This window comes from Leptopilina heterotoma, unplaced genomic scaffold, assembly GCF_015476425.1.
Source record: "Leptopilina heterotoma isolate Lh14 unplaced genomic scaffold, ASM1547642v1 Lhet_286, whole genome shotgun sequence".
NCBI classification, from domain to species: domain Eukaryota; kingdom Metazoa; phylum Arthropoda; class Insecta; order Hymenoptera; family Figitidae; genus Leptopilina; species Leptopilina heterotoma.
In genome coordinates, this window is record NW_025110993.1 from 1,043,256 (window position 1) to 1,069,971 (window position 26,716).

At 28.5% G+C, this 26,716-nt stretch overlaps 1 protein-coding gene across 4 annotated transcripts in view; it reads right to left on the reverse strand.

The window, feature by feature from the left end:
- The window catches only part of LOC122504272 (gamma-aminobutyric acid type B receptor subunit 2), an 85,572-nt gene extending 65,924 nt beyond the window's left edge, over window positions 1-19,648 (reverse strand). For 2 of the 4 annotated variants that reach the window (XR_006301821.1, XM_043615300.1), the window contains exons 1-3: window positions 19,328-19,638; window positions 9,309-10,122; window positions 8,019-8,639 (exon numbers count right to left, since the gene is read on the reverse strand). Coding sequence is in view for 3 of the 4 variants with exons in the window: in XM_043615300.1 (XP_043471235.1) it covers window positions 8,019-8,639; window positions 9,309-9,872 (1,185 nt within the window). In the remaining variant the exon portion in view is untranslated. Of the gene's footprint in view, window positions 1-8,018; window positions 8,640-9,308; window positions 10,192-19,327 lie in introns of all 4 variants that reach the window. The other 2 variants (XM_043615301.1, XM_043615302.1) reach the window with 2 other exon arrangements.
- Window positions 19,649-26,716: the final 7,068 nt, after the last annotated feature.

Sequence of the window (26,716 nt, forward strand, 5' to 3'; positions counted from 1 at the left end):
TCAAATCATTTTTGTGTAAAGATTTTTTCTTTCCGCTGAAGAATATCGTATGCATCACTTGAAAAATTGAAATGGAATATTAAATTTTTCATTTTCTAGGCGATAGTCCCTTCATAATAAAAATTCAAGTTTATTTTTGTTAAATTTATACAAGAGGATAAAACGAAAATAAATCAACAAAAAAAATGACGTTTTATGCATGTGCGATGGGATTTATTTTAAAAGAGATAATATTTACTTTTTTCTACAAAAGGAGAATATAACAGCAGCCTTTCAATAAGCAGATCGAAGAATTCAAAATCTACAATAAATTTCTTTTCCTATGAAAACAAGTACATTTTTCATGCTTTGAAAATGATTGTCGTTCTGTAATGTTAGTGGAAAAATTTTTGCTTAGGAAACAAAGAAAGACAGAGTCGAGGAAGCAAAAGGTGAAGGCAAAATTGTTGAAGCGAATTCAGAGGCCAAAGATTCTACGATCCTGAAGATTTACTTACACGTCAATGATTCTGAATTGATATTCCGAGAACGTTAAATTCCATGCATCACACGAGATTTCTATTTTGGAATTTGTAGTTCAACGTGAATACAGAATCGGTTAAAAGCTCTCCCATAAAAGAATGTGGTCTGACAAAGGGAGAAACAAGAAATTAGTTGGATTCGGATTTAACAAAAGTTTATCGAAAATTTGTAAAAAAAAATTCCAAACAGTCAATGATGTTAAGGGAAAGGGGGCTGCCAGCATTTTAAAAAAATTCATTTTTTGTTGCTGTTCCTAAAAGTAGCATATTTTGAAATTACTCTCAAAAAATCCCAGGCAAATGCAATTAATAGTTTTCGAGATATACAACAATTAGTGAAGGGCTCTCTGACCCTCGAAGGTAGATAGCCCGCAGCAGTCGCTAATAACCAGACTTAGTCGATAGACCAGTGTTAGGCGTCAATATATTTGAGACAGTCTAATATCATCGAAGATTCATTACACGATTCCGGAAACCATTTGTCCTGAGGATTTTCAAATTCGAAAAATAAATAACAGTTTATTTAATCACAAACTGTCAATTAATGAATCAGCTTTACCAGTCCTAAGGATTTTTAAACCAAAAAAATAGATAACAGGTTATGTAATCACAATCTGTCAAATAATGAAACAGCGTCTGCTTTACCAGTCCTAAGGATTTTTAAATCCAAAAAATAGATAACAGGTTATATAATCACAAACTGTCAATTAATGAAAAAATTAAATAATAAAAATCAATTAAAATTCTTTAAAATTACTGAAACAGTAAAATAGTACGGAATTTGATTTTATTAATTTATAATAAATTCGTGTTTAAATTAAATAAATCCTCCTCGACTACATAATTTTTTATTCAAATTTTTAAAATCATATATTATAATACTAGATCTTGTTTAGATTATATTCATCCACATATATTGAGTAACTTAATATGTAAACTTGCACTATACATTAAGTACGTGACATTCTGTCAAACTTTCAGATTTCAGTACGTATGCTCCTAACAGTGAATATAATCTTTTCCAAATATAAGATTAATTGAGAATAAATTAACCGTATTCTTAAAAATACATGATAAAATTTCCCGACCTGTATAATATATAGAAAAAAATTTGTTTTCCAATTGTAAACAATTTTTTTTACCTTCTAATAATGACATTTCTGCAGTGTTAATTATTTAGCATCTTGAAAATGAAAAAAAACTTTTATCTTACTGTTGGGGTAATAATAATTATTTAGGGTGAACCTAAAATAAAAAGTGGACCTCCCTAACAGTAATTGACAATTCATTGTCTTCCATTTATAAAATTACAATTTTTAAGAATAATAAAAAGAAATTATAAAAGATTTTATTTACAATCAGATTTTAACAAATTGGTTATAAATGAAGGATTTGCCTTTTAAAATAAAAAAAGTGCAATAAACATAAAAGCTTTCCTAAACAATTACAATAGAATTATAAGTAATGCTCTTTATTACTATATATCAGTACTTTTCCAATTCGCATGAAACTCGAGTAGGAAATAATTAGTTTTGTATCGAGTTTTGTGTCGATCAAAATAAAACTCAAGTGGAATTTTACTTTAACTTAACAGCTTGAAAGAACATTTCTTTTTCTCAAATATATATTTTCCATTTAATTTTGTTTTCAATTTAATTATTCTTCGTGATATGTTGAATATAAATTTAAAACAAAAGTTTATCAATATAAATGTTCGTTTACTGATGGAAGATAAAAAATTGAACAAAATTGTAACGACAAACATCCTTTTATTATCCTAATGCCCACAGGGTTTTCATTTTCATTCTCTCATTTTAAATTTGTCTAACAATTAATCTAAATTTGTCTAAAATATCAATAAAAATATGTAAAAGTATATAAAAACAGACATAAATAAAAATAAATAGAAATAAAACAATTGTAGAAAGCGCCAAGCAATAGAAGTAGAGAGAATTAGCAAGATTGTAGTGAGAGAACCCAGATGTTAGTCACTCGCGTGTTCCAGGGGCAAGAGGTTGAAAGTATGGAAAAAGAACAGTTATACTGAATTGAAGAGTGTCTTTAAGGATTTCTGATTTGGGTCTACAAAATAAATAACAAGTTATGTAATCACAAACTGTCAATTAATGAAAGAATCAATTTGAATAAAATCAAATTGTTCATATTAGTGAAACAACGTTGGTTATACCAGGATTAGGAATTTTCAAATCAACTAAAAAATAACAGGTTATGTAATCACAAACTGTCAATTAATCAGACCTCGCGGAGGTTCTGCTTCCAGTTTCGTATGTTAAAGAATAGTCCAGTCTAAGACGAGAGTGGTTTTTAATGGGTCGACCAGAACATGAGCTGTTAGCTCGACATAACTTTGGATTTTAATCCAGGTATCTAGATTAGCAGACTTTCCACTTTCGACTACAAAAAAAGTGCACCTGAAAGGGTATTACCCTAGAAAACGATGGTAATACCACTTTAGGGTTATTAAGCTACATATGACTGAAGTGTTTACATATATTTGCATTTTGAATGATTCTATCACGAAATGCAATTAAGGTTCTTCCAATCAATTAAATCATATTGCGATTTAATTTATTGATCAATAAATTGTATATAACTTGTTACATATTAATTATTAATACATCCTGTCGAATAGGCAGAATATTGAAGCAATTAATTTTTTTACATGTCTGCAAAGCAAACTGTTTTGCAAATCCCCTTTTTGAAAAGCAGAAAATTCCTCACTTAACTACAAAATATAATTAAAGTAATAATTAAAGTAAATTAAAGTAATTAAAATAATATAAAATTTATATCATTTCTTAAAAACATAACTGTAAGTACAATTTTAAGTAGTATGTAAAATATAAACTAAAGGAAAAATCAGAAACTATTTTCGCAGGCGTTTATCAAATAAACACCTAACGACATTCAACAAGTCTCTTTGAAAATATTTAAAGAAAAGAAAAAGCTCATAAAACCCATTTTTTAAAATTATGTAAGTTTACATAAACCCCATAAAACAGAATTAACACACATAATTTAGAAAGAGCTCTATTATCACTCTTTCATTTAATATTTCATTTACTTTAAGAAACAACTTGGTAAAAGCCGAATAAATTTACAACAGACAACAGAAATGAATAATTTAACAAGATAATTATTCACATTTCAAAATGCATGTATATTTTATGCATCAGAGAACAACGTAAAAATCTGAGTACTTTTGATCTCTTCCTTTGAAGAAAAAAAATTATTTTTCTTCCCTCTTTTAACAAACATTTACTTTTCCCTCCTATATATGTTGCATAATGTATGTACTATTTATTTTTTTTTGTTAGATTGCAGGCACATCAACGCGCATCGCATCGTTCTGCTTACATTGATTATATATACACACATTTTAAAAAAAAATTTCCTCTCTCGCCTGTAGAAACAAGCTGGAGATTAAAATGTACGAAAATTTGCAAAAATGAAAATTTTCTATTTCCGAGTTGACAAAAAGTGTTTAGTTTTTTTTAAAGATGAAAATAGAATTATATTTCTTTAAACATTACAGAAAAATTCTTGCATAGTTTATTAAAAGAAATACTATTTTTTTATTTTAAGTAACACAAAAGTGTAGTCTTGTTTGTCTCTATAAAAGCAAACATTCCAAAAAATGAACTGCGTTATATTAAATTACAAAGCAGAAGGAAACATTTTTTAATAAATTCCGTAACAAATGAAACAAAATGTTTTTTAAAAAAATATTCCGACAAAAAGTAGATAAAATCGTAGAATTTACCAAAAAAAAAAAATTGTAGATACAAATTAAAAAATGTGAAATTAAAATTTCTATTTAAACATGCGGTTAGATGAACATTTTAGAGAACTGGATCGCCAAGATTGCTTAAATTACGGAAGTTCTCGTAATTATTCGCTCTTCACAAATCCATGCATACTTCAAGTAGACAGAAAAATAAAGTAAAGGGTTGATTTTCCACACCGAGAATATAGAAGATGTAAATTTTACATATATGTGCAGAAAACATTTTAGAGCACTTCAAGGTCTACTTTTAGTGGGAGAACATACGGGAAAACAATAAAAAAAGGAAATAAATGTGAAAGTTCAGAAAAAAAATTCAACAATACTTTATGGAAATTAACAACGTCCAAAGTGTCGTACATGATAAGTGGTCACAATGTTATCGACGGATGGTAAACAATCATCGTTCATGAAGGGAGGTCGCTTATAGATCTTAAGAAATCGGCCATTTTATTTTCATTCCCGTTTTCGTGCTTGTTCCCGAATGACGTTGTTATTACTCGCTCTACTACCTAATCCTATTGAGGACTCTATTAAATCTTATTAGTCATAAAAAGTTTCACATCAAAGTGTACATAACGGTTATGTAGTCTCAAACTGTCAATTACAAAAGTAATCTCTTCGAATGAAATGAAATTCTTAAAATTAGGGTAATGTCTGGTTTCACAGGGAAAAGACATTTCAAATTCGAAAAATAAATAACGGATTACAGAACTGTCAATTAATGAAGAAGAACTTTGAATAAAATAAAATTCTTTAAATTAAGAAACAACGTCTGCTTTACCAAGTTTATTAATTTTCATGATCAAGAAATAAATAACAGGTTACGTACTCACAAACTGTCAATTCGTGAAGATGAAAATAAATAACAAGTTATGTAATCACAAACTGTCAATTCATGAAGATGAAAATAAATAACGGATTATGTAATCACAAACTGTCAATTAATCAAGAAGAAAATAAACTTCCTTTAATGAAGAAACAACGTCTGCTTTACCAGGTTTATAAATTTTCATAGCCAAAAATAAATAACGAGTTATGTAATCACAAACTGTCAATTCATGAAGATGAAAATAAATAACAAGTTATGTAATCACAAACTGTCAATTCATGAAGATGAAAATAAATAACGGGTTATGTAATCACAAACTGTCAATTCATGAAGATGAAAATAAATAACGGATTATGTAATCACAAACTGTCAATTCATGAAGATGAAAATAAATAACGGATTATGTAATCACAAACTGTCAATTAATCAAGAAGAAAATAAACTTCCTTTAATGAAGAAACAACGTCTGCTTTACCAGGTTTATAAATTTTCATAGCCAAAAATAAATAACGAGTTATGTAATCACAAACTGTCAATTAGTGAAATAATAACTTTGAATAAAATAATATTCTCCAAATTAGCAAAACAACGACTGCTTCACCAGTCCTAAAAATTTGTAAACCTAAAAAATAAATAATAATCCCAAACTGTCAAGTAGTAAAATATCAGATGAAAATAAAATAAAATTCTAAAAATTATTCCGACTGTAAAATAGTACAAAATTTAACAGAAAAAAAACGCTGAAACGTATATACATTTTTTAAATTACTAAAAGTATATGCGAAGTCAAGTGAAATTAGTTGACCTCATCATCATTCAAATTTGAATCCTCTAGAACGAATCGCATGTAAAGCTTTAAATTATTCTATTCTGAAGTGACTTTCTAAAGCTCCAAGTGACTCCCAGGGAAAGCCACCTTCTTAACAAAGTTCAATACGTCATTAAGTAAAGATTCTCAAACTGTTATTTAAATTAATTATTAATTTAATTATCCTTAATTAATAATAATTTATAAATCAAAGTAGTAATAATTAAAAATAAATAATAAAACTCGTAATTGTATTTTCACTCTCAACCCTAACAGAAAGTTTTTATAAAAATTTCACTTTCTTTTGAAAAATGAATCAACTTTTCAATATAATAAATTTCTTAACTTAATTCTTTAAGAAGTATTTTATGTAAATATAATTGTTTTTAAATTCTTATTTGTAAAAATAAATTTGTTAGATAAGAATATTTGTACGAGTTATTGCATTTTTTTAATAAAAGAATCTACTAATTCTATGAGTTAATTAAATATTTCCATCAAACTAATTATATGTTTGATCAAACAAATAAAGCAAGTTAATTAGCGCCCCTATAAGTCACAGGTCAAGCTTGAAAAGGTCTTCAAATTTTCCCACCCACAATGTGCATTCGACAGCAGTTTCTAACTAAAACCAGGTTGAGGTTTTGTTACGAGAACAACCCCACGTCTGTATAGTTATAAGGGTTTCATAGATGAAAAGTCATGTTTCACACGAGGAACTTTGAAAAAGAAAAGATTATTCGCATATGATTTACCTCTTTTAATAATTTTTCGAAATTTTTTTATTATCTGTTATTCCTGGGTACCTTTTTTTAAAACTCATCGGACTTGTCGATATTATTTTTTAATATTAGTTATTTTTAATTAATTTACTTTCAACTTATTTTAATTAATTTATTTTCACTTTGAGAAGTGTAGTATGAGTATATCCTTTACTTTCATTTATTTTCTACTTTAATATAATTTTATAATTAAATTCTTCATACTATAATTTACTTTTGTAAAAGCTTTAGTATGAAATAGATAAAATGGATCATCCCTAATTGTTGAAATATAAATTTAGATTTCTGATTTTAATTTGAAATCTAATTTTGAATTAATAAATTATTGTAGAATAGTATTAATAATGTACCTACATTTGTTTGATTAATATGTACAATAAAGGCTTGACATTTGTGGACTATTTAATTTTCTAGGATCCCCCTTTTCTTTTGGGGGCTGGTGAGGGTTAATGATGACCGCAGTGTCAGTTTATGATTGATGGGATTATCGCCTTATTGACTATGGACTAACGCCTAACGCATTTAAAAGCTTTCTGAAGAAACTTAAGTACTAGGTTTACAAACAAATTATTAGTAATCTTTGCCTAATCTATTTTTGGGAGTTGTATTCGACTTAGGAAGGACCTCTTCTAAGTACAACTGATTTATTAACAGTCGAGTGATGGTCATCAATAGGGACACTGAAGGAAAAAATTGTTGAGATACTAGCAGTATTACAGTAAGTAGAGCAACGTCACTTGGTTTTTATTGCAGAAAACTGCTCAACTGTTGAGACAGCAATTATCCCAAATCATCTGTTCAGCAAGAATTCAAGTTCCAATTTGTGCGAAAATTCTGAGATTTACTGCAAGCTGCTGTCAATTTTCAAAATAAAAAAAGAAATACAAGTTATGTAATCGCAAACTGTCAAATAATAAAATAATCGCTTTGGATAAACTAAATTTTTTAAATCAGTGACAAGTTCTTTACTAGTCCTAAAAATTTTCCAATCCAAAACATCTTTATTAAAAGTCCTTATAATATATTTATTACCTCAAACAATACGAACCCTTAAAAAATAGCCTTTGTAACTGAGAATTAACTCCAAGAACCCAGGTAATATTTTCCTTCTCCCTTTATCGCATGGAAGACTATAGTCAAAGTTTTCATACTGGCAAATCCCAATTTTAAAACAATTTTATTTACAATACCATAAGTTTGTAAATATTCTGTACGGTGTCAAATTTTTTATTTAAAATATCGTAACAGATTTGAAAATAAAATCACTAACCTGAGTATCATTATGATGAAGTCGTAAATGAAACCTCGGAAGTAGCTCCATTTGATTAATCTTGTCAATCGCTAATTTAGCCGCTTGTAATTCACTAGGACCTTCAGGTCTTGGTTCATTCTTCTGTGTCAATTCAAAAAGACCCAAAATAGTTAAATTAACTTTTCGGTGAGGAAAATTCTTGGACCAATTTCCATTCCGATAATTATCATCACCATCATTTTTTAAGTTCTTGTGAAAGTTAGGTAACCAAGACATCTTTCTGGTTGTTATCGGAACACTTGCAATTGTCGACACTTGAGCATTCTTCGAGTTAACAATGTCCTCAGTGGAAAAGGTCTCCGAGGTGTCGTTAAAGCTGAGGGTGAAGTTATCTTCTTCCCCATTGACCTCTTCCCTTAGTTCCTTATTCTCACCGATATCAACAATTTCTTTAGTGCTGCCTTTTCTTCGATGGGGCACAACATCACGACTTGGACTCATCGGCAAATCCGGCAATGCCTCTATGGCTTCTAATGTTGATATATTTGACGCTTGCCTTGTAATTTCCAACTTTGAAGGGCCAAAGTGCCTTCTGTCAAACTTTTCTCCACTCGCGCCATAAGGGGGCTTCTGAGTTATCTGCAAACAAAAAAAGAAGAGAGCGAGAGAGTTAGAAAATTCTCATCTTCGATTTAAAGAGGATAAAACTAGTTCAGTATCATGAAAGTTGCAAAATTACTAATCCAAAAGTTCTCTTTAAAAAATTTTTGCAAAACTATTGAATCCTTTTTCTTAGGAAGGTAAATTTGGGTTTCGTCAGAAAAATATGATTATTTTTCTCGTATTTCTCAGTAAGGAAAGAAATCAGGAAAGATAAATTCTAACTTGCTTGTATTTACACTTAAGACGAAAGTTTTTTTCAACTCACGAAAGATTATATTTGCCAAAATGATTGAAACTTTCTATAATATTTAAGTAATGTCTAAAGTTGTGTAAGAGCTTATAAACTTTTACCATTTTAGATTAACTTCTTTAAAAAAATTGCACTTTTTAGAGTTATTCTTTTTTATAAGCAAATTTTCCAAGTGGAACAAAAAGTTCTAAAAAGTTCTATCATTGCTGAAGCTGTACTGTTTCCTAAAAAATTAGAAGTGGGAAAAAAATTCCCAATGATTTTTTACATCAACTTTTCGTGCTAACTGGTATTTTGTTTCCCCAATTAGTGTCCCTGAAAATTCCAATAAAAAAATGAGATCGAAAATCACTCTCATTAGTTGAATAGGAGTGCAACTAACATTACGTTTTTACCTTAATGGGAAATTTGTGGAGACTCTCAAAACCGGTGAACGGCAATTCACTGCTCGAATCCTCAGAATTCACATTGCTGACATTAACGTTGGAAATTGAGTTGAGAACAGTGACCGGAAATCCGTTATACTCGACATTTTCCGAACAATTGTTAAAACGACATCGATCATTGTTTGTCAAGTCTTTTGTCGTTTGCTCCAAAGAAAGTAACGATCTGTTATCATTATTCCCGACGACATCATCAATAGTATTGTTGTTATCATTATCATTGTTATTATTATTATTGTTGTTGGCATTTCTATATGAAAGTACATTGTCCTCGGCTAAATTCTTACGATTGTCTAAAGTTTCAACATTTCTTCCTTCGTATCTTCCCATCTTTTCAGTTATAGAAAGTGAGATACCGTTAGTGTTGTTTGTACTGTTTGTCCTTTCGCTCGAAAAGACTTGACTTGAGAAACAGAGAAGATTAAAAAGTAGGACGATGAGGTGTGGACGATGAAAGGGCAAGAAGAGGATCACGAAGGGAAACGTTGTAAAAAAATGCTTACAAGCACGCGACATAATCAGTCGCGTTTAAAGCGACCAAAAAATAAACAACTCCGTCCCAACTAGTCGCTCTCATCTACCAAAAAACATCACAATATTCTCCATTTTCAACGTTCTTGACATTTTCTTCATTTTGTCCTTCTCACTTCTTTTTTTCATCTTTTTTTTGTTCCTTTCCTCTTCCTCTTCTTTTTCACCTTCTCACTTTGTTTCCTTTGTCCACAATTTTTATCCTCCGTCACAGTTCTCTATACACTCTTTTTTCCTATTTTTGTCAAGGGGACTTTTTTTAATCTTTTATATTCACCATTTCTTTTTATAATAGTAATTTACACTTGAAAAAAATTTTTTTTAATTGCAAATATTGATGGGAAAAGTTGAACAAAAAAAGCGGTAATTTTAAACCCAAAGAGCAAAACAATAAATACAAGTTATGTAATCGCAAACTGTCAATTAATGAAATAATCACCTTGAATAAAATAAAAATCTTAAAATTTAGTAAAGGAACGTCTTTACTAGTCATAGGAATCTTCAAATTCAAAAAATAAATAACAAGTTATGTAATCGCAAACTGTCAAACAAAAACTTTTAGTCTTTTGAGTTTTTAAATCTCGTTATGACACCTTGAGAAGATTTGCATGATGAATTTACAAGATTACGTGCTATCTGGTAATTTTCTGCAAAGAAAAAAGTTCCTCCTTCACGCACCTATTTTCCATTTCTACGATTCTTTCCAATTTTAACGCAAAAATTTTTTTTCTACATAAGCGAAAAAAAACCTTTTTTCCTTCATTCTTTTAATGAAAGAACTTTAGCAAAAGCTTCCCTCTCATCGCAACTGGATGGGGGAAAATATACGAATAACAGTTGCACACGTATAACGAGGAAATCAAATTTTTTACGTTTATTTCATCCAATAATACTTCATATGGATTAAAATGATTCCACAAATTGTGAATCGAAAAAAAGAGAGATATGGTATTTTTTTCACCTAGAATCTACTAAAGCGACAAATTAATACTCCATTATATGCAAAAGTGAGAAATAATATTCAAGTTTATATTAAAAAAAAGAAGAAGCATTGCTGAAAATTGTTTTTCGTTTGAAATCGTTTTTTCTACAGAAACATGAGAGAGAAATAGGGGTTGACTAGAAAACTTGCTCACAAAGAGTACTTTGTCGCAAGCAGAAACATCGACGTGGCAAATGGCTCAATTTCCGGGAAACCAATGGTGTTTGAGATCGTCAACCGTGAAGGACTTCCGCTTGTTCACTGTGTATATATATTCTATAAAATTCTAGAATAATAATACGAAAATTTCTTATAAGTATATTTCTCTCAAGCTTTTTCTTTTTTTATGGATAATTATTAGTGATCTTTTGTCAAAGACTGCAAAGTTTAACTTAATGGGATTTTCTAAAATTTACCAAGGTAAAAGAATTGGGTCGTGAAATTAACTAATTTGGTTCAAGATATCTACCTGGAAGGTTCCTACTAGCTTGAAGAGAAAGATAGAGAGAAAATTTACAGCTTCTTGCAATAACGATTTAATGAATAAGAAAAACTGTTTTGCTTTTTTCCTTTATTTTTGATGACCCTAGAGAGTAACATTACGAATGCCACAGATGGTATAGAGATGAAGCAACAATTCACAAAGTAAGTCCATGTGGATGTTTTTGGTCCATAGCTATCTTTAGTTCTTTAGTGCCCTAACACACACACACACGAACTTCCTATCTTAGTATCTTTAATGGCTTTACTCGATTACTGACACTTTCTCGCACGTGCTCATGGTACCTTCTTCTCTCTTCCTGTCAGGAGATACTAATAATGTCTGTACCCAGTAGACGCGTGGCAGGAATATAATGTACTGATGGAGTCTCCGGTATACATGACACTTTAAAGACATGGGAAAATAGAAAACAAATTTAAAAGAGAATTTACAAGAAGAGAATTTATTTTTTACTGTTGAAATTGATATAAAAGGTGATGGAAAAAAGACTAGCGTTAAATCGATGGTAATATTCCGATATTATTACCTAAGTCCTCAAAGTTTTCTTCATTAACAAAGGAACTATGGTACAGATGGTTTGTATTGTCCATATTGTATACTTCGATTATAATATTGCCTACACCTCCTAAATAAGAAGGAAAATTTAAGTTCATCATATCGTAGAATATTTTCGATGCGACACGTTCTACAGTGAATTAAAACATTCTTAACTTACTGGTAAATTCACTCACTGAATCTGAGTAAATATATAAAGTTAAGTAAGTGAATTAGTGAATAGTACGTAATACTAGAGTTACATTAATATTCTGTGTTTAAAATTTTTTACCAATGTTAAATAATTTATTGAGTTGTTTTTAGTTTCTGGTGTTAATTAATTTTGGTTCTAATTAACGTTATATTAACTAACGGGTTTGGAAGAGTTAGCATAACGAAAGCTTTGAAGACAAGTGGAGGCAATGAGAGTGAGTGAGACGTTCCACTGGCTCTCACTCTCTCCTATTGCCCCACTCTTATGAAGCCACGCCTTGCGTAGGAGTGGGGTCAATGAGTGCGAGTGAAAGGTTCCGCAGCTTCTCACTTTCTCTCATTACCATCACTCCCCCTTAGCCACGCCTTCCAGTTTCAGTAGCGAATCAGAAGAAGCTAAAAATGTTAAAACGCCACACTTGATATAATTTATTAATTATTAATTACCAATTCCATTAGAAGTTAATACTAAAAATTTCTAAATACCTAATAATTAAAAATAATTTACCAATCTCCTAAAAGTAAGGAAAAAGTACTTCCGAAAATCACAGAGCGTTTCAATTCATTTTATATAAAATAAAAACAAAAAAAACAGTCGTTTTGTTAAAATGAAAAAATACGTATCAAGAATAAAAAGTCGACATTAAAATCCCAAATAAAAAGGAAAACAAAAAAAAAATTCCGCTCTCTGTTATTATTTATTTTTTTTATTCTTTTGGGACAAATCACTGACTGGAAGTAGTTAGTTTTTGCAACGGAATATATACGTATAGATTTCATGTGGGTCGACCTAATTCTAAAAGATGGGCAAAGACAAAGGATTAGACAGGCATGGTTTATCGATGTTGAAAACAGAATATCGTATAGTCTGGAATATGTAGCTTGGGTTGTAGGTTCTACAGGTACTGTATATGTATATAAAGATCATTGTACGTATTACTATATCGAGGTGTATTGAAGCCGTGGTAAAAGAGCCATTACGTCATGGCTATTACTCTATACGAATATCTGTATCTAAAATAGTTGTATCTCTATCTCCAATTGCTTGGGACACAGCAGATAAAACAATGAACCCCCTTTCTTCCCCTTTCACCTTGCCTCAAATGCCTTTTACCAGTATTCAAGAACCTCAAAAAGAAAATTTCCTCTTTGTTTAACAAAAGTATAACTATTTTTTTGTCGTTCAAAAAAATCCTGTACTCAAAATTAAAACTCAAATCAATAAAAAATCCAAACTTGTTGAAATTATTATTAAAATATGAAACGATAAAAAAATTTCTCGAAACTATATCAAAATACCTTTTTTCAACGATTTTACAAAACTTCTCCCTACTAAAATCATGAAAAAATGTCAACTCTGGTATTAATCTGTCTGGGTACATCTACTTTAACTCCTTCAGAGTATAGTGACAATATTTTATTTATTCGAGCAAATTAGACAAAAATTGAAAAATTAATTTCAGAATTAGAATTTTATTCTAATAGTAAAATAAAAATTATTTTATTCACAAATTAAAGAGAATCTAAATTTACTAGAGAATTGCATCAGAACGTGAGATCAACAAGTTTTGCTTTTCCTGCATTCAATTCTAGTGTAAATTCGCAAGTAGGAAGGTATTTCCACTTTCGTATAATTAAGCCGACCATATCAGTGGACCTATCATTTATGAAAATACAAAAGTCATCAAGGGAAGTGTTTCCTGGCGTATAATTATGTTTAATTGGATACCAGACTTCTTAATATTCACAAGAATGTTATGAAAGACACACAAAAAAGAGTGAAATGCGACGTTATCAGCTGTTTAGACTATGGACACCGACATTTTGTATTTTAGACAAACGGTGAACAGCGCTCCTCATGGAAAATCGTGAAAGTATATGAAATTCTATGTCCTGTCTATGCCGTGAAAGATAATTGAAAGGCAAACAATAAATAACGGTTATTTAATCACAAACTGTCAAATAGTAAAATATTCACTTTGAATAAAATAAAATTCTTTAAGTTAGTAAAGCAACGTCTTCTTTACTATTCCTGGGAATTTTCAAAACGAAAAAATAAAAACAAGTTATGTATTCGCAAACTGTCAAGTATTGTTTCTTAAAAATTCTTTAAATTAATAAAGCAACATCTTTTTTACTATTCCTGGAAATTTTTAAAAACAAAAAATAAATACAAGTTATGTAATCACAAACTGTCAAATAATAAAATAATCACTATAAATAAAATAAAATTCTGTAAAGTCGACAAACAACATCTGCTTATTTTATTTTATATTCGTTAATACTAGAAATCAAAAAACAATTCTCAAAAATTATAATCAAATTCTTTAAAAAGATTCAATTTTTTCAAAAACATATTCCAAATTCAATTATTTTCATAAATAATATAATTTCCACTGGAATTCAATTAATTTAGAATTGCATTTTCAAAAGAATGTCAAAAAACTGAATTATTTAACAAAATTTTTATACAATTCTTCACAATAATTCAATTACTTTTACAAATAATAACAGTTTTCATGGAACTTCTATTTCTAAAAAAAAAATTTGATAAAATTCTCTAAGCAAGAATTTAATTATTCTCATTAATAATAAAGTTTAACAAGGAACTTCAATTATTTTTAATACTACTTTAAATTAATTAATCAAAAAATTCAATTATTATCATAAATAAAGTTTTCCAGAAGAATTCAATTATTATTTAAAATAAAATTTTCATATAATATTCATTTTATTTCGAAAATATTAATTATTTTAAACAATGTTTATAAAATTCTTATGAAGAATTTAATTACTTTCAAAAATAACAAAATTTTCACAGAAATTCAATTTTTTAAAAACATTTTAATAAAATTTTTGCAATAATTCAATTATTTTAATAAATAAATCAATTTCTTCTTAGGAATTCAAATATTTTTGAAAGCTTTAATAAAATTCTACACTGGAATGCAATTATTTTCAAAATTTATTAAAATCCTTTGCAAAAATTCAATTAATTTAGAAAAAAACAATAAAATTTTTCGCAGAAATTCAATTATTTTCAAAAAACAATCAAATTTTTGGCAGAAATTTAATTATTTGCAAAAAACAATACAATTTTTCACAGAAATTAAATTATTTTTGAAAATTAGTATAATCTTTACAGGAATTCAATTGTTTAAAAACTTTTTATAAAATTCTTCACAGGAATTAAATTATTTATCAAAAGTAATTAAATTTAATTACTTAATTTTTTTATTTAAAAAAAATGTTGCTTTTTAACTTTTTTTAGAAGAATTCAATTATTTACAAAAATATTAGATTTTTCACATGAATTTAATTATTTTCAAATATTTTAATAAAATTGTTCGAAAGAAATCAATTATTTTAAATAAAATTTTAATAAAATTTTTTTATAATAATTCAATTATTCTTTTAGATTTTAATAAAATTCTTCTCAAAAATTCAATTATTTACATAAATAATTCTTTGAAAGAATTCAATTATATAGATAAGTAACAAAATTATTCCCAAAAATTAAATTATTTTGGGGTATTTTAATAAAATTCCTTGCAAACTACAATTGAGGCTCCGGATCTTAAAAGGGCATTTTTAGCATTGATTTTAAATGGTAAAAGTTCCCTTTTAAGATCGTTTGTAAGAATTCAATTATTTTCATAAATAATAAAATGCTTTTTAGGAATTCAATTATTTTCAAAAAAAATTTAATAAAATGCCACACAGACATTCAATTATTGTCAAAAATTTCGCAATTCAATGATTTTCAAAATCTACTATTTTCATAAAATTTCCAAACAGAATTGAATTATTTAAAAAAAAATTTCTAACAATCTTCGTAAGAATTCAATTTTTTTTTATGAATTATAAAAATTTCTCTGGAATTCAATTATTTAAATAAGAATTTGCATAAAATTAGTCGAAAGAAATAAATTATTTAAAAAGTTTAATAAAATTCTTTGCGAGAATTACATTATTTTTCTAAATATTGAAATTCTTTGATGAATAATAAAATTCGTCGCAGGAATTCAATTTTATTAGCGTAGAATAAGAAAGAAGTAAATATTTCTGATGAAAATTAGGAAAAAGTGAGGAGAATAAAAAATTTGGAATGTAATTTTTGTCAGTTTGGTGAAGTGTCTAAAACCAATTTTTTTTAGTCGTCAAGTTTAATTTTAAACCTTAGAATTAATAAAACAATAATTGACTCTCAACAGTGTTTAAAAAAGATTTTTTCACTTTAGTAGTTATTATTTAAAAAGCAAGATTGCCTATAATTCAGTAATTTGACGATTAAACATCAAATTCATGTTTATAATTTAATTTTAAATGCAACTCCCAGTCAATAGCTACTGCTTCCTGACGGATTGCTGCAAAATAAGCTCGTAAATTTCATTGACCTTTCAGCGAATTACGCTTCGCTTCTTGCCCTTTTCTCGAATCTATAATCCTTATGATCTTACACAATTTTCCATTCGTTAATATATAAATGAATAATCCTTCAAGAGGGAAAATTTTCTTTTTTTCGGAAAGAGAAACGATAATCTAAATTTATGAATACGAAATAATTGTTTTAATAGAAAACACTGAAAAAATAAACTTTTTATTTATTTACAAAGTATTAGTTTAAAAATATCAAAATTCGCTTTTTTGGAAAAAGCAAAAAAAAAAAACAGTTTTACCAAAAAAGTATCGTAAAATTCATTTTATCCATATTTAAGGATTGGTTATGAAATGAATAAAATAATTGAAAATGAAAATGTTCTCGAAATAAGTGCGAAAGGATTTTAATTTTAGAATATTTAGTAATAATGCATGTTTACAGTTTGGTTTGATACCAAAGCACTTTGGCGTGAGTAAGTAATGATGTCACTTAAAGTATCAATAGTGATAGAAACGTGCATCACTACATAGAATATAAATGAGATTATTTGCGTATCTATAGTGGTACATTTGTCTATAAATTTTTTTAAAAAAAGGGAAATTAACCCTAGACTCCATAATAAAAATATTTCCTTGTTCCAGTCAAAATTGAAAAAACAATTATTACAGTCGACTCTCGATAATTTGAATTTGAAGGGGCATGGAAAATATTCAAATTATCGAGGGTTTTATCTATCGAATGTTCTAAAGGAATCGAAATTATTTTAAGGGATCAGATAAAAATGGAATTTATTAATAAATTCAATTTATCTCGTAAAAGAAGCGCAAACTTTAGAGAATAAAATTCGAAGAGTATTTTTTTCCTCTAAAGACCGAACACAAGTGGAATTCATCAAAGGAAATCACTGACAAATAGACAGGAAGATAATTAACCAGGCAAACAGTGCGACAGGTAGTCTAACATTTCACAGTCCGCAAAATCTAAACACAGATATACAAAATAAGACCCTAGAAATAATAAAGATAAATAAAGATGAAGTAAATTGTAAATAAAATTTAATTTTACATTTCTTTAGAACAAAAACTGCGACAAGCAAATCGATTATTGAGTTTTTTTTTTTACTGAATTGAAACGAAAACAATTGAAAGTATAAAATCCTCTCTCTTTAAATTGAAGAAGAGGCGCAATAAGAAGAAATACAATTTTTCAATAGAAGGTGAGAAGAATTTTTTTTCCAGTTTTTTTGTCACGTGTAGTTTTTGCAATTGTTCGCTGCTAAAGTTGCACTTTTTTGCGTTCTCAAATCTGTGATACTATATATGGTGGGAGTTGGAAAAAAAATTGTGAAAATACCTTTGGGCTACTCAGAGTTGTGAATATGCTTCGAACAGTTTCCAAAGTTTTAAAGATTATGTCACATACATATATACATATATGGATGGCTATAGAATTTCTGTCATAGTCGTTAGAGATAAAACTTTTCTCTGGATTTAGATATATTTTTCTACCTTTTTTTTTCCTTCTTTTTTTCTTTTTCTTTCTTTTCTTTCTTTCCCTCTTTTTTTATCTCTTTTTGTTTTTTTATACCAATTTCCCTAAAATCAGTTCATTGATATTATAAATTCTCCTAAAGAAAAATTTATTTAAACAAAATCCCTAAATTCAGATTCTTTAAATTAATAATTACAATTCTCCCCGAGTTTCAAGGTAATTAAACTTTTCGTAAGGAATTTAGTGACAGAGGAGCTTTTCAGAAAAGACTCTATAAATCGCGCAGTAATCCTAAGTTGGCGAACGAGCAGGATCTCTCTTACTCTCTTAGTATTAAGGTGAATAAGTTTAATCTAAAAAAAATCAGTATGTGCCTCAAAAGTTGGAATTAAAAATAAATTCAACAACATTTTTCCGGGTCATTAGTTATTGAGATGTTTCATATTTTGAAAGACGCATTAAAAATGTTGAAAATAAAATTTTTTTAATTTAAGAAACAGAACTTTCTTTATCTTATTCTCTTTTTGCTTATCTTTCAAAAAGCATTATAATAATCTTGTCGTAAGGATTAGACTCGAGGGGGGGGGGGGCAAGAGATAGAGAGGGAGGCTTCTTGGATATATATCGCTGATGAGAAACGACCAAAAAGGATTACTCTCCAAGTGAATCTCTTCCCTTTTCTTGTTAGCTTTAATACATTTAATAACTTTAGCCCTATTTTCGATTTTATCGAATAAAAAGATCATTCAGATTGAAATGCCAAAGATTTCTTTTTTCTTCTATTTTCACTTTCTTTTTAATTTAATCACAAAATAATGTTTTTTAAAGATTTTTAATAAGATTTCTTTACCATTATTTTTATTACGATTTTTCATAATAATCACAATAGAAATAATAATATTACTATTAAAAAAAAAAATTAAAAATTTTATATAAATAATAATAATAACATTAAAAATTATAGAAATAATAATAAAACTAGTTATAATAATTATAATATTAATAAAAAAAATAATTACAAAAAAATAATTATCCTCGGAAATAAGAAATGAGAAAAAACGTATTTAAATAAAATTAGCGGACATCAGAGTTAAAACTACCACCGAGTATTTCACATTATTTTTCCCCCATCGATTTGTTTAAAAATTAAAACAAAAATTGTCTGTGACACATCTTGAATAATTGAAATTTTTTTTCAATATAATTGTCAAAGGATAAAAATTTCCCCCGAAAAAAATTTTATCAACTAAAAAAAAATTTCATCATTTCAAGTGTAAATTTTCTACAAAATTTAAATAATTATTATTTTCTACTTTATTTGTTTTAATTATTAGTACCCTAAAAATTAAGTAACATTTTTTTTTTGCATTCCTCTAAAAACTGAATTTTAATTGTATCTAGGTATTTTTTAATTTTAACAACATTTCTCGATGTTAAGTGTAACTTTCATTGTTTCTCGTTTTTCTTTCAATTTTTTGAAAAATTTTCATATTTTTTAAACTCGCGCGAAGAGAGGAAAAAAAATTGGCAACAGGAAACTGCACGAAAGCAGCCGCGACGCGTGGTGGCGGTCCGCACACTGATATCATGAGGAAACTCTACGGCCTCTTCTATTTGGAAGCTTTATCAAGCGCAGACGCGACTTATCTGGTTTCACTGATTTTTTTTTCTTTCTCTCCTTTTTTCTATTTTTGATAAAGATAAAAGCCCACCCCATTTAAAGAAAAGGAGAAAAAAGAAACAAAAAGAAAATTGAAAACAGAATATAGTCAAAGAAACGGGGTTTTTTTTTTTATTTTAAGTACACTAATGACCGAAACTTTTTTTTTGTCTAAATTACTTTTTACATTTTACTTTCTGTATTTTCTAAGTTTTTTTTTATTTCCTAAATTTCTAATCACTCTTTGTGCCGAGAATGTTAAAACAAAATTTTTTTTTCAAATAGCGGTATTACCGTATTTAGAAGGGAACATAGTCAAGGTTGGACCACTACTATTTTTTAAATAAGACGCATATAAGTTTACCTCTTTTGCAACAATATAATTCAATTGCCAAAATTTATTTCTTTAATAAAAGTTATAAACTAAGTTCGAAAGGTGGTCCAACCCTGACTATGTTCCCCTACATTTTTAGGGTTGTTGAATCCTAGTCTGAAGACAAAATTGAAAAATTCAGAATAGCGACTAAAAATTGTGTAATTTTCATAAGCCTTAGCTGAATTTTTAAATTTTTACTAATTCAAAGAATTTGATTTCCTTCGAAGTGATTATTTCATTAATTGACAGTTTGTGATTACATAACCTGTTATTTGTTTTGGGTTTGAAAATCCTCAGAAAAAGAAAACTATGTAATGTTTACTTAAAGAAATTTTGTTTTCTCCATTTAAAGTTTACACCATAACTGATAAACTGTGTTTTACTAATTTAAAAAATTTGATTTCATTCTAAATGATTACTTCATTAATTGACAGTTTGTGATCACATAACTTGTTATTTGTTTTGGGTTTGAAAATCCCCAGGGGAAAAAAACTAATGTTCACTTTAAAACATTTTGTTTTTTCCATTTGAAGTTTACACCATAACTTCTTGTTATAAACTAATATTTAGTTGTTTTAAATTGAAACTGATGTTGAATGTAGATTTTTAATTTTTGTCGCTTACACGCTGGTGAACCTAGCAGTTGCTAGGTTATAATTATTATATTATAATTATTCTAACAGCAGCCATATACAACGGTTGTTTCCCTTTACTCTACAATTCCAAAAATATCATAAAGATCCCAAAAAAAATTTCCCCTTATCTCTAAAATATTTTACAGCAATTTTTTCCCCCCATTTTCGTGAGTAATTTTCCCTTTATTATACTGTCTTTAAAAAAAAGTTAATAAAACGAAGTAGATGTTACGAAAAAAAGATAGTAAAAAAAACGTACAAGATACGCCCGAACAGAGATCCTACTATACATACAGATATATATATATATAGAAGTTGAATTTTATTTTCGGATGAAAATTACAGATGATAAGAAAACTAGAAGTATGTATTAAGAGAGTGAAAAAAAGAACCTCGGGAGAAGTAGTTATTTTTGCAAAAAGCGCAATCAAATCTGCTATATCCTGACACAGATCCACTTATAGAGTTTTTTTGCGACGCGACATATTCTGTTCTCGTTTCTACCTTTTTCATATTTATGAACGAGAGCTCGCCGTGACTGAAATTCCCGTGTGATAATCTACACGATTACATGTATATAGTGGACGTAAAGGTGAAAACGAAAAAATCCCATGGGATGTATACTGATTTGATCGAGATTACTATTGCACTTTCAAAATCATTCGTTGAAAATGAAAATTTATCGGGTCCATCATGTCATTTTTTTATTTATATACAATTATATTTTTATGTTATTAATTTTTTTTCTCCATATTTATCTGGGTTTTCTAGTAGGTTTTATTTTATATTTGCTTTAGATTTATTTTCAAAACTTTTTCTTTTAAAAGAAATAAGGTTTTTTGTTCCAGTTAGTCGGAGATGCACCTCGAAATAAAGCGGAAGACAATTTGACGATAATCGAAAAGAAATATTATCTTTGTTGGTGACCGTAACGAAAATAAGTGAGAAGAAAATGTCAACAATCAGTCCTAATCTTTCTGCGTTGGAAAAAACTGACCAAACCCTAATAAATTTTTAAGGTGAACGGTTCTAACTGTTTACTTGACCTAAGGATTTTCAAAGTCAAAACAAATAACAGGTTATATAATCACAAACTGTCAATAATTGAAAGAATCACTTCGAATGAAAACAAAGCCCTTAAATTATTATATTGTTTTCTATTATTACTTTTCACTTTGTGGAAAAAAACATAAAAGAAAAGCACCTTAATTCATGCGGTTCACTGAGGACCAAGGAAGGTCGGTATTTAGAATGTAGAAGCTGGTGTCTCAATCTCAAAGTGATAGAAGACCGGCAACCTTTGAGGTAAACGGTCACTGGGGATAGTTCTCCGAATTAATAGACTCTCCTCTTTAATTTAATATAGTTACTTACTTGTGCCATTATTGACTGCATCCTAACTTAAACTATTTTAATTATACAAAATCTCAATCAGAACACCTTACTTCTCCTAAGAAACATCAAACCCAAAAGAGAAATACAAGTTATATAGTCACAAACTGTCAATAAATCTATTTGGTATCCTTACAAAAAAACATTTGTTTGTACCCAAAAACTGATAAACGAGATTCAACATATCTCTGCAATTTTTAAAAACATTTATTAATCTATTTCTTTATGCTGTTATTAGCGGGCCTGGTATATTGTTAAAACTGTAAAATAGTATAAATAATAAATAAAAGTATAAAGAGAATTTCTAGATGTAGGTACTAAAAATGAATATGGAAAAAGTAACAACGTTTAATAGTTGCGTAAAAAAATTCTTTTATAATCAGTGCATTCATTGTACTGTAAACCCTTAAAAAATAAAAGTGCACTAAAATTTAACGTTCCTTATTCAATTTTCGTTTTGCACCTTACATATTAGAAAACCTAGTTAAGAATATTGGAAAACTGACATTGTTTACTGTAAAACATAAATGCCTTTATTTTGTCAATATTCAATAATTTTTTATTCTATATAAAAAAATATAACCGAATATTATTTCAAACCCAATTTACCGAAAATGATCTAATTCTTATTGAAAACAAAAGAATCCGTTTACAAATGTAATTATATTTAATCTTTATAGTTAAAGAGTAAAATTTAAACTTTATATATATTATTATTCGTTGTTAGAAATTCTTTCAGCTATTTTCAGACGTATAATTATTTTCTTCAGTCTCTTATTCAAAAGGTCTTTTAAATTTGAAAATAAAAAAAATTCCTTAATTTACTTTTTGATGAACATTTTAATTTAAAATTTCAAGGTAAATAAAGTTTAGAGCTCATTAAAATTTCTCTGATACTGCAAAAAAAATTACGCTGTAAAATTGATTACACCACGTAATTAGTATCCATTGATTTTAATAAATGTTTTCCTATCCCAGAATCAATTAAAAACAAAATAAAGAAGATAAAAGTAAAACAAAAAAAACTGCTATCTAGACGAATTTAAAACAAAAGCTATCCATTTTTTTTGTGAAAACTTAAAATAGATTTTGGCATTTGCAAGGCTTTTTTTAACTATTTATACTTTTGAAATTTAATTTTCCTTCTTCGAGATAGTATTACATTTTTTAATTTAATTTAGTTTTTAATTTAACATGGAATTATATTCTCATTGCTTTTATGAAAAGATTTTAAACTCAACCCTCTTGATTGTTGATTTCATTAAAAGTATTATTTTCAATTAAACATGATATTAAACACTTTACCTAAGTTCCCATTTCTCTTCTATACCCTGATATTCTCTCTTCACCTGCCATTAATTAGAAGCAAGTTTGAAACGAGTTGCCACAGTTGGGCATATACATGAGACGGAAAGGAATGGACGGCTGGAAAGTGGTCCCTTAGAGACATTGTCGAGAAAGCCACACTGTTGAAAATTGAATTGGAAATTCGAGAAGGACTGTTGATGCCAACAAATGTTACAGATACTACAATTTAATCTGTTTACTACCGTCAATTCTCTACTTTTGAAAATCGTCAAAGGATCACAAAAGGCTTCTTTACAATCTAAACTCTGATTCTTTTTTAAGTTTTTCTATTATTCAATTGTAATTTTTTTTTGTCAAACTCTGTGGAGATGGAGAATTTATATTAAATTTCAATTTCATTGATTTTAATTAAGAGATATTTGATTCTCTTAGATTGGAAATATTTTGTGGAAATAGTTATCTCTGGAATATGAAGTTGTATTACTTTGTACAAATGTGTAAATTGGGATGGATTGGAATTATTGTTAGAATATATGATACTCTTTCATTTATTTTTGAAAATTATTTTCTCGTCAGATAGTCCCATGAGAAATATAAGAGTAGAATCCGTTTTGTTGATCTAGATTCACAGATAGGCGTCTGGATAGAAATCGGTGATTTTTTTCTGAATACACAGATTCTCTTCAGTAAATGGCTTACTGTTCCTGAAAAACATCAAACCCAAAAGAAAAATACAAGTTATGTAATCACAAACTGTCAATAAAATAAGCATTTCGAATGAATTGAAATGCAATCCACGAAAATACTACGTCCCTTAATGAAGAAAACTAGACAAGGTTCATGTGACGAAATACTCCGTATAATCGGTGTTCCAGTATTGATATATTTACTTTTTACGTCTCTCGAAGGGATGCGGTTACTCTGGACCAACGTCGAAGAGCTGATGTTACTTATGTGGCAATTTCCGCAAGGATAGATGTCCCCATGTGGCCTCTCGGTTTGACACGGGAGTTTTCTAATCCCTTGTGACTAAGATAGAACACCCCTGAGTATTAGTACTGCAATTCACTGAATGAAATATAAAGTGTCTCTTACTCGGAACTCTCCCTCAGAACAGATAAACTTCTGGGTTATCTAAGCGCTTTTGATTAGGATCAGTGAGATATTGGAAGTTGGATTAGGAGAGGGAAACCAACCGAAGTTAGTTTTCACCAAAATTATTTTGATTGAAAATCGTAACCCCAAAAGTTAGAAGAAGCTTCCAAAAGAATAGAAGTGCAAAGCAACTTTTAAGATCTTAGACAATGATCAGCGTCGCCAAAGAAACTTATCATCAAACCCCTCAAAGGAAGTTAATTCGAACATCAAACATCAACCGAACGAGAGTTGTAAAATCAATGCGTATTCATTAAAATCTAAAGTAGCTTTAACAACGTACCACAAAGGTAACCAAAGCGATCCGCAAGTATCTTTAAGTACTTGAGTAGATCAAACGGTAACATTCGAAATCCACGTCTTCGATTATCTTGAACGAAAAGAAATCCAACAGGTGTCGAAAGATGTGCTCGTAAAGCGAGAAAATGACAATCTTAAGTATTTACTTACTAGGTATTTATTCATACTTTCTAGGTGCTTCTTACTTGTTGCCGTTGATATTAAAATAAAAAATAACAACAATAAGAAAACTGCAGCCAAATTTTATTACAAATGGTTTTATAACCATTATTACCCGTATTAAGGGTCAGGCCTTTCGTTTTTTCTTTCTATCTCTATTCAATAACATTTAGACAATGTCTTTCTTTACCTACTTTCCATATCTACTCTTTTCACATAAGGATTTAAAAAAAAACTTTATACAAATGGTCCAAGTAAATGAGTATTAAAAATTCTTAAAAATAACAAGGAGAGTTTTTTTTAGCAGAATCCCATTATTAATATTCCTAAATACCTTTACAAAGTCCGTGTGGTTACCATCGACCTGATAATCGTCATCCACCTGTTGTATACATTAGCTCATTTTTTCTGCTGATCGTAAAAATAACTTTACTCTCCCTTTTAAAATGCTAAATACTTCATACAAGACCCTAATCAAAAGCGTCTAAAATTTTTAAAAAATTAAAATCTTCATTCTTCTTAGCAAATCTAAACTCAAGTCTAAAACACTCTTCATTATTTCCACATGGCGCTGACATGCGTTCGTCTGACCAAAATCCCACTCATACTACTTGTTTCTACCACTCACTTTACTCGGCAGTTGTCAGAAAATACTTTTCTCTCTTAAATATTGCATCTCGAGTTGCATCCCAAAAGAATGTTAAATAACCAATCAAAAAAATATTAAAAATTTTCATAATAAATGGATTAAAAAATAATGATGAAAAAAATGAACAAATAAATAACGAGAAAAAGGCAAATACTTAAAAAAAGAAGAGTGTTACATTATGAGGAAAATTTAGGGGACTTGTTAAAGAAGTGATAAAAAAAGATGTGAAATAGTTGGTGACGGGGGAAATAAGGGATAAAATCTTGCCGCCAAAAGATGTGAACGGAAGTGTCGGTACAATCGTAGGTGGCTTGCAATAGACTGTATGATGGAAGCAAGACAAGGGCCATTATGTCAGCACGTAAAGCCGCGTCAGCCCCTACTTAAGTGTTCGTTCTTTTCCTCCTACATCCTCTTTCGTCTCTTTACGAAACAAGTGCTACGTCTCTTTTTTTTAATCCCCAAGTTACCAGGTCAGGTGCAGATATGAGGGGCCAGACCTCGATATCAAAAGTGCCTTTTTATTCTGATTCTTGTTTCGATTTTGATCGACAATCTTTTAGATTAATAGGTCAACTTCATAATTGAAATCATTTTTCATTTTTTCAATTTATTTAAAATAACATAAATATTTTTGATTTTAAATGTTTTGGTGCTAACTTAAAAATAAAGTTACTTACTTCATTACTTCCTAAGAAACATCAAACCCAAAAGGCAAATAACAAGTTATGTAATCGCAAACTGTCAATAAAATTATCAATTCGAAAATAGATAATTCTTTTAAGTAAATGTCTTAAATTCCTAAGAATCATCAAAACCAAAAGGCAAATAACAAGTTATGTAATCGCAAACTGTCAATAAAATTAGCAATTCGAAAATAAATAATTCTTTTAAGTAAATGTCTTAAATTCCTGAGAATCATCAAAACCAAAAGGCAAATAACAGGTTATGTAATCACAAACTGTCAATAAAATTATCAATTCTAATGAAATACTCTAAATTTTAACTTGAGGAATGCTAGTTACCAAACTTTACATTTTTCTCGAAAGTAATTCAAGGGAATTAATTATTTCCTACGATAAATAATAATTT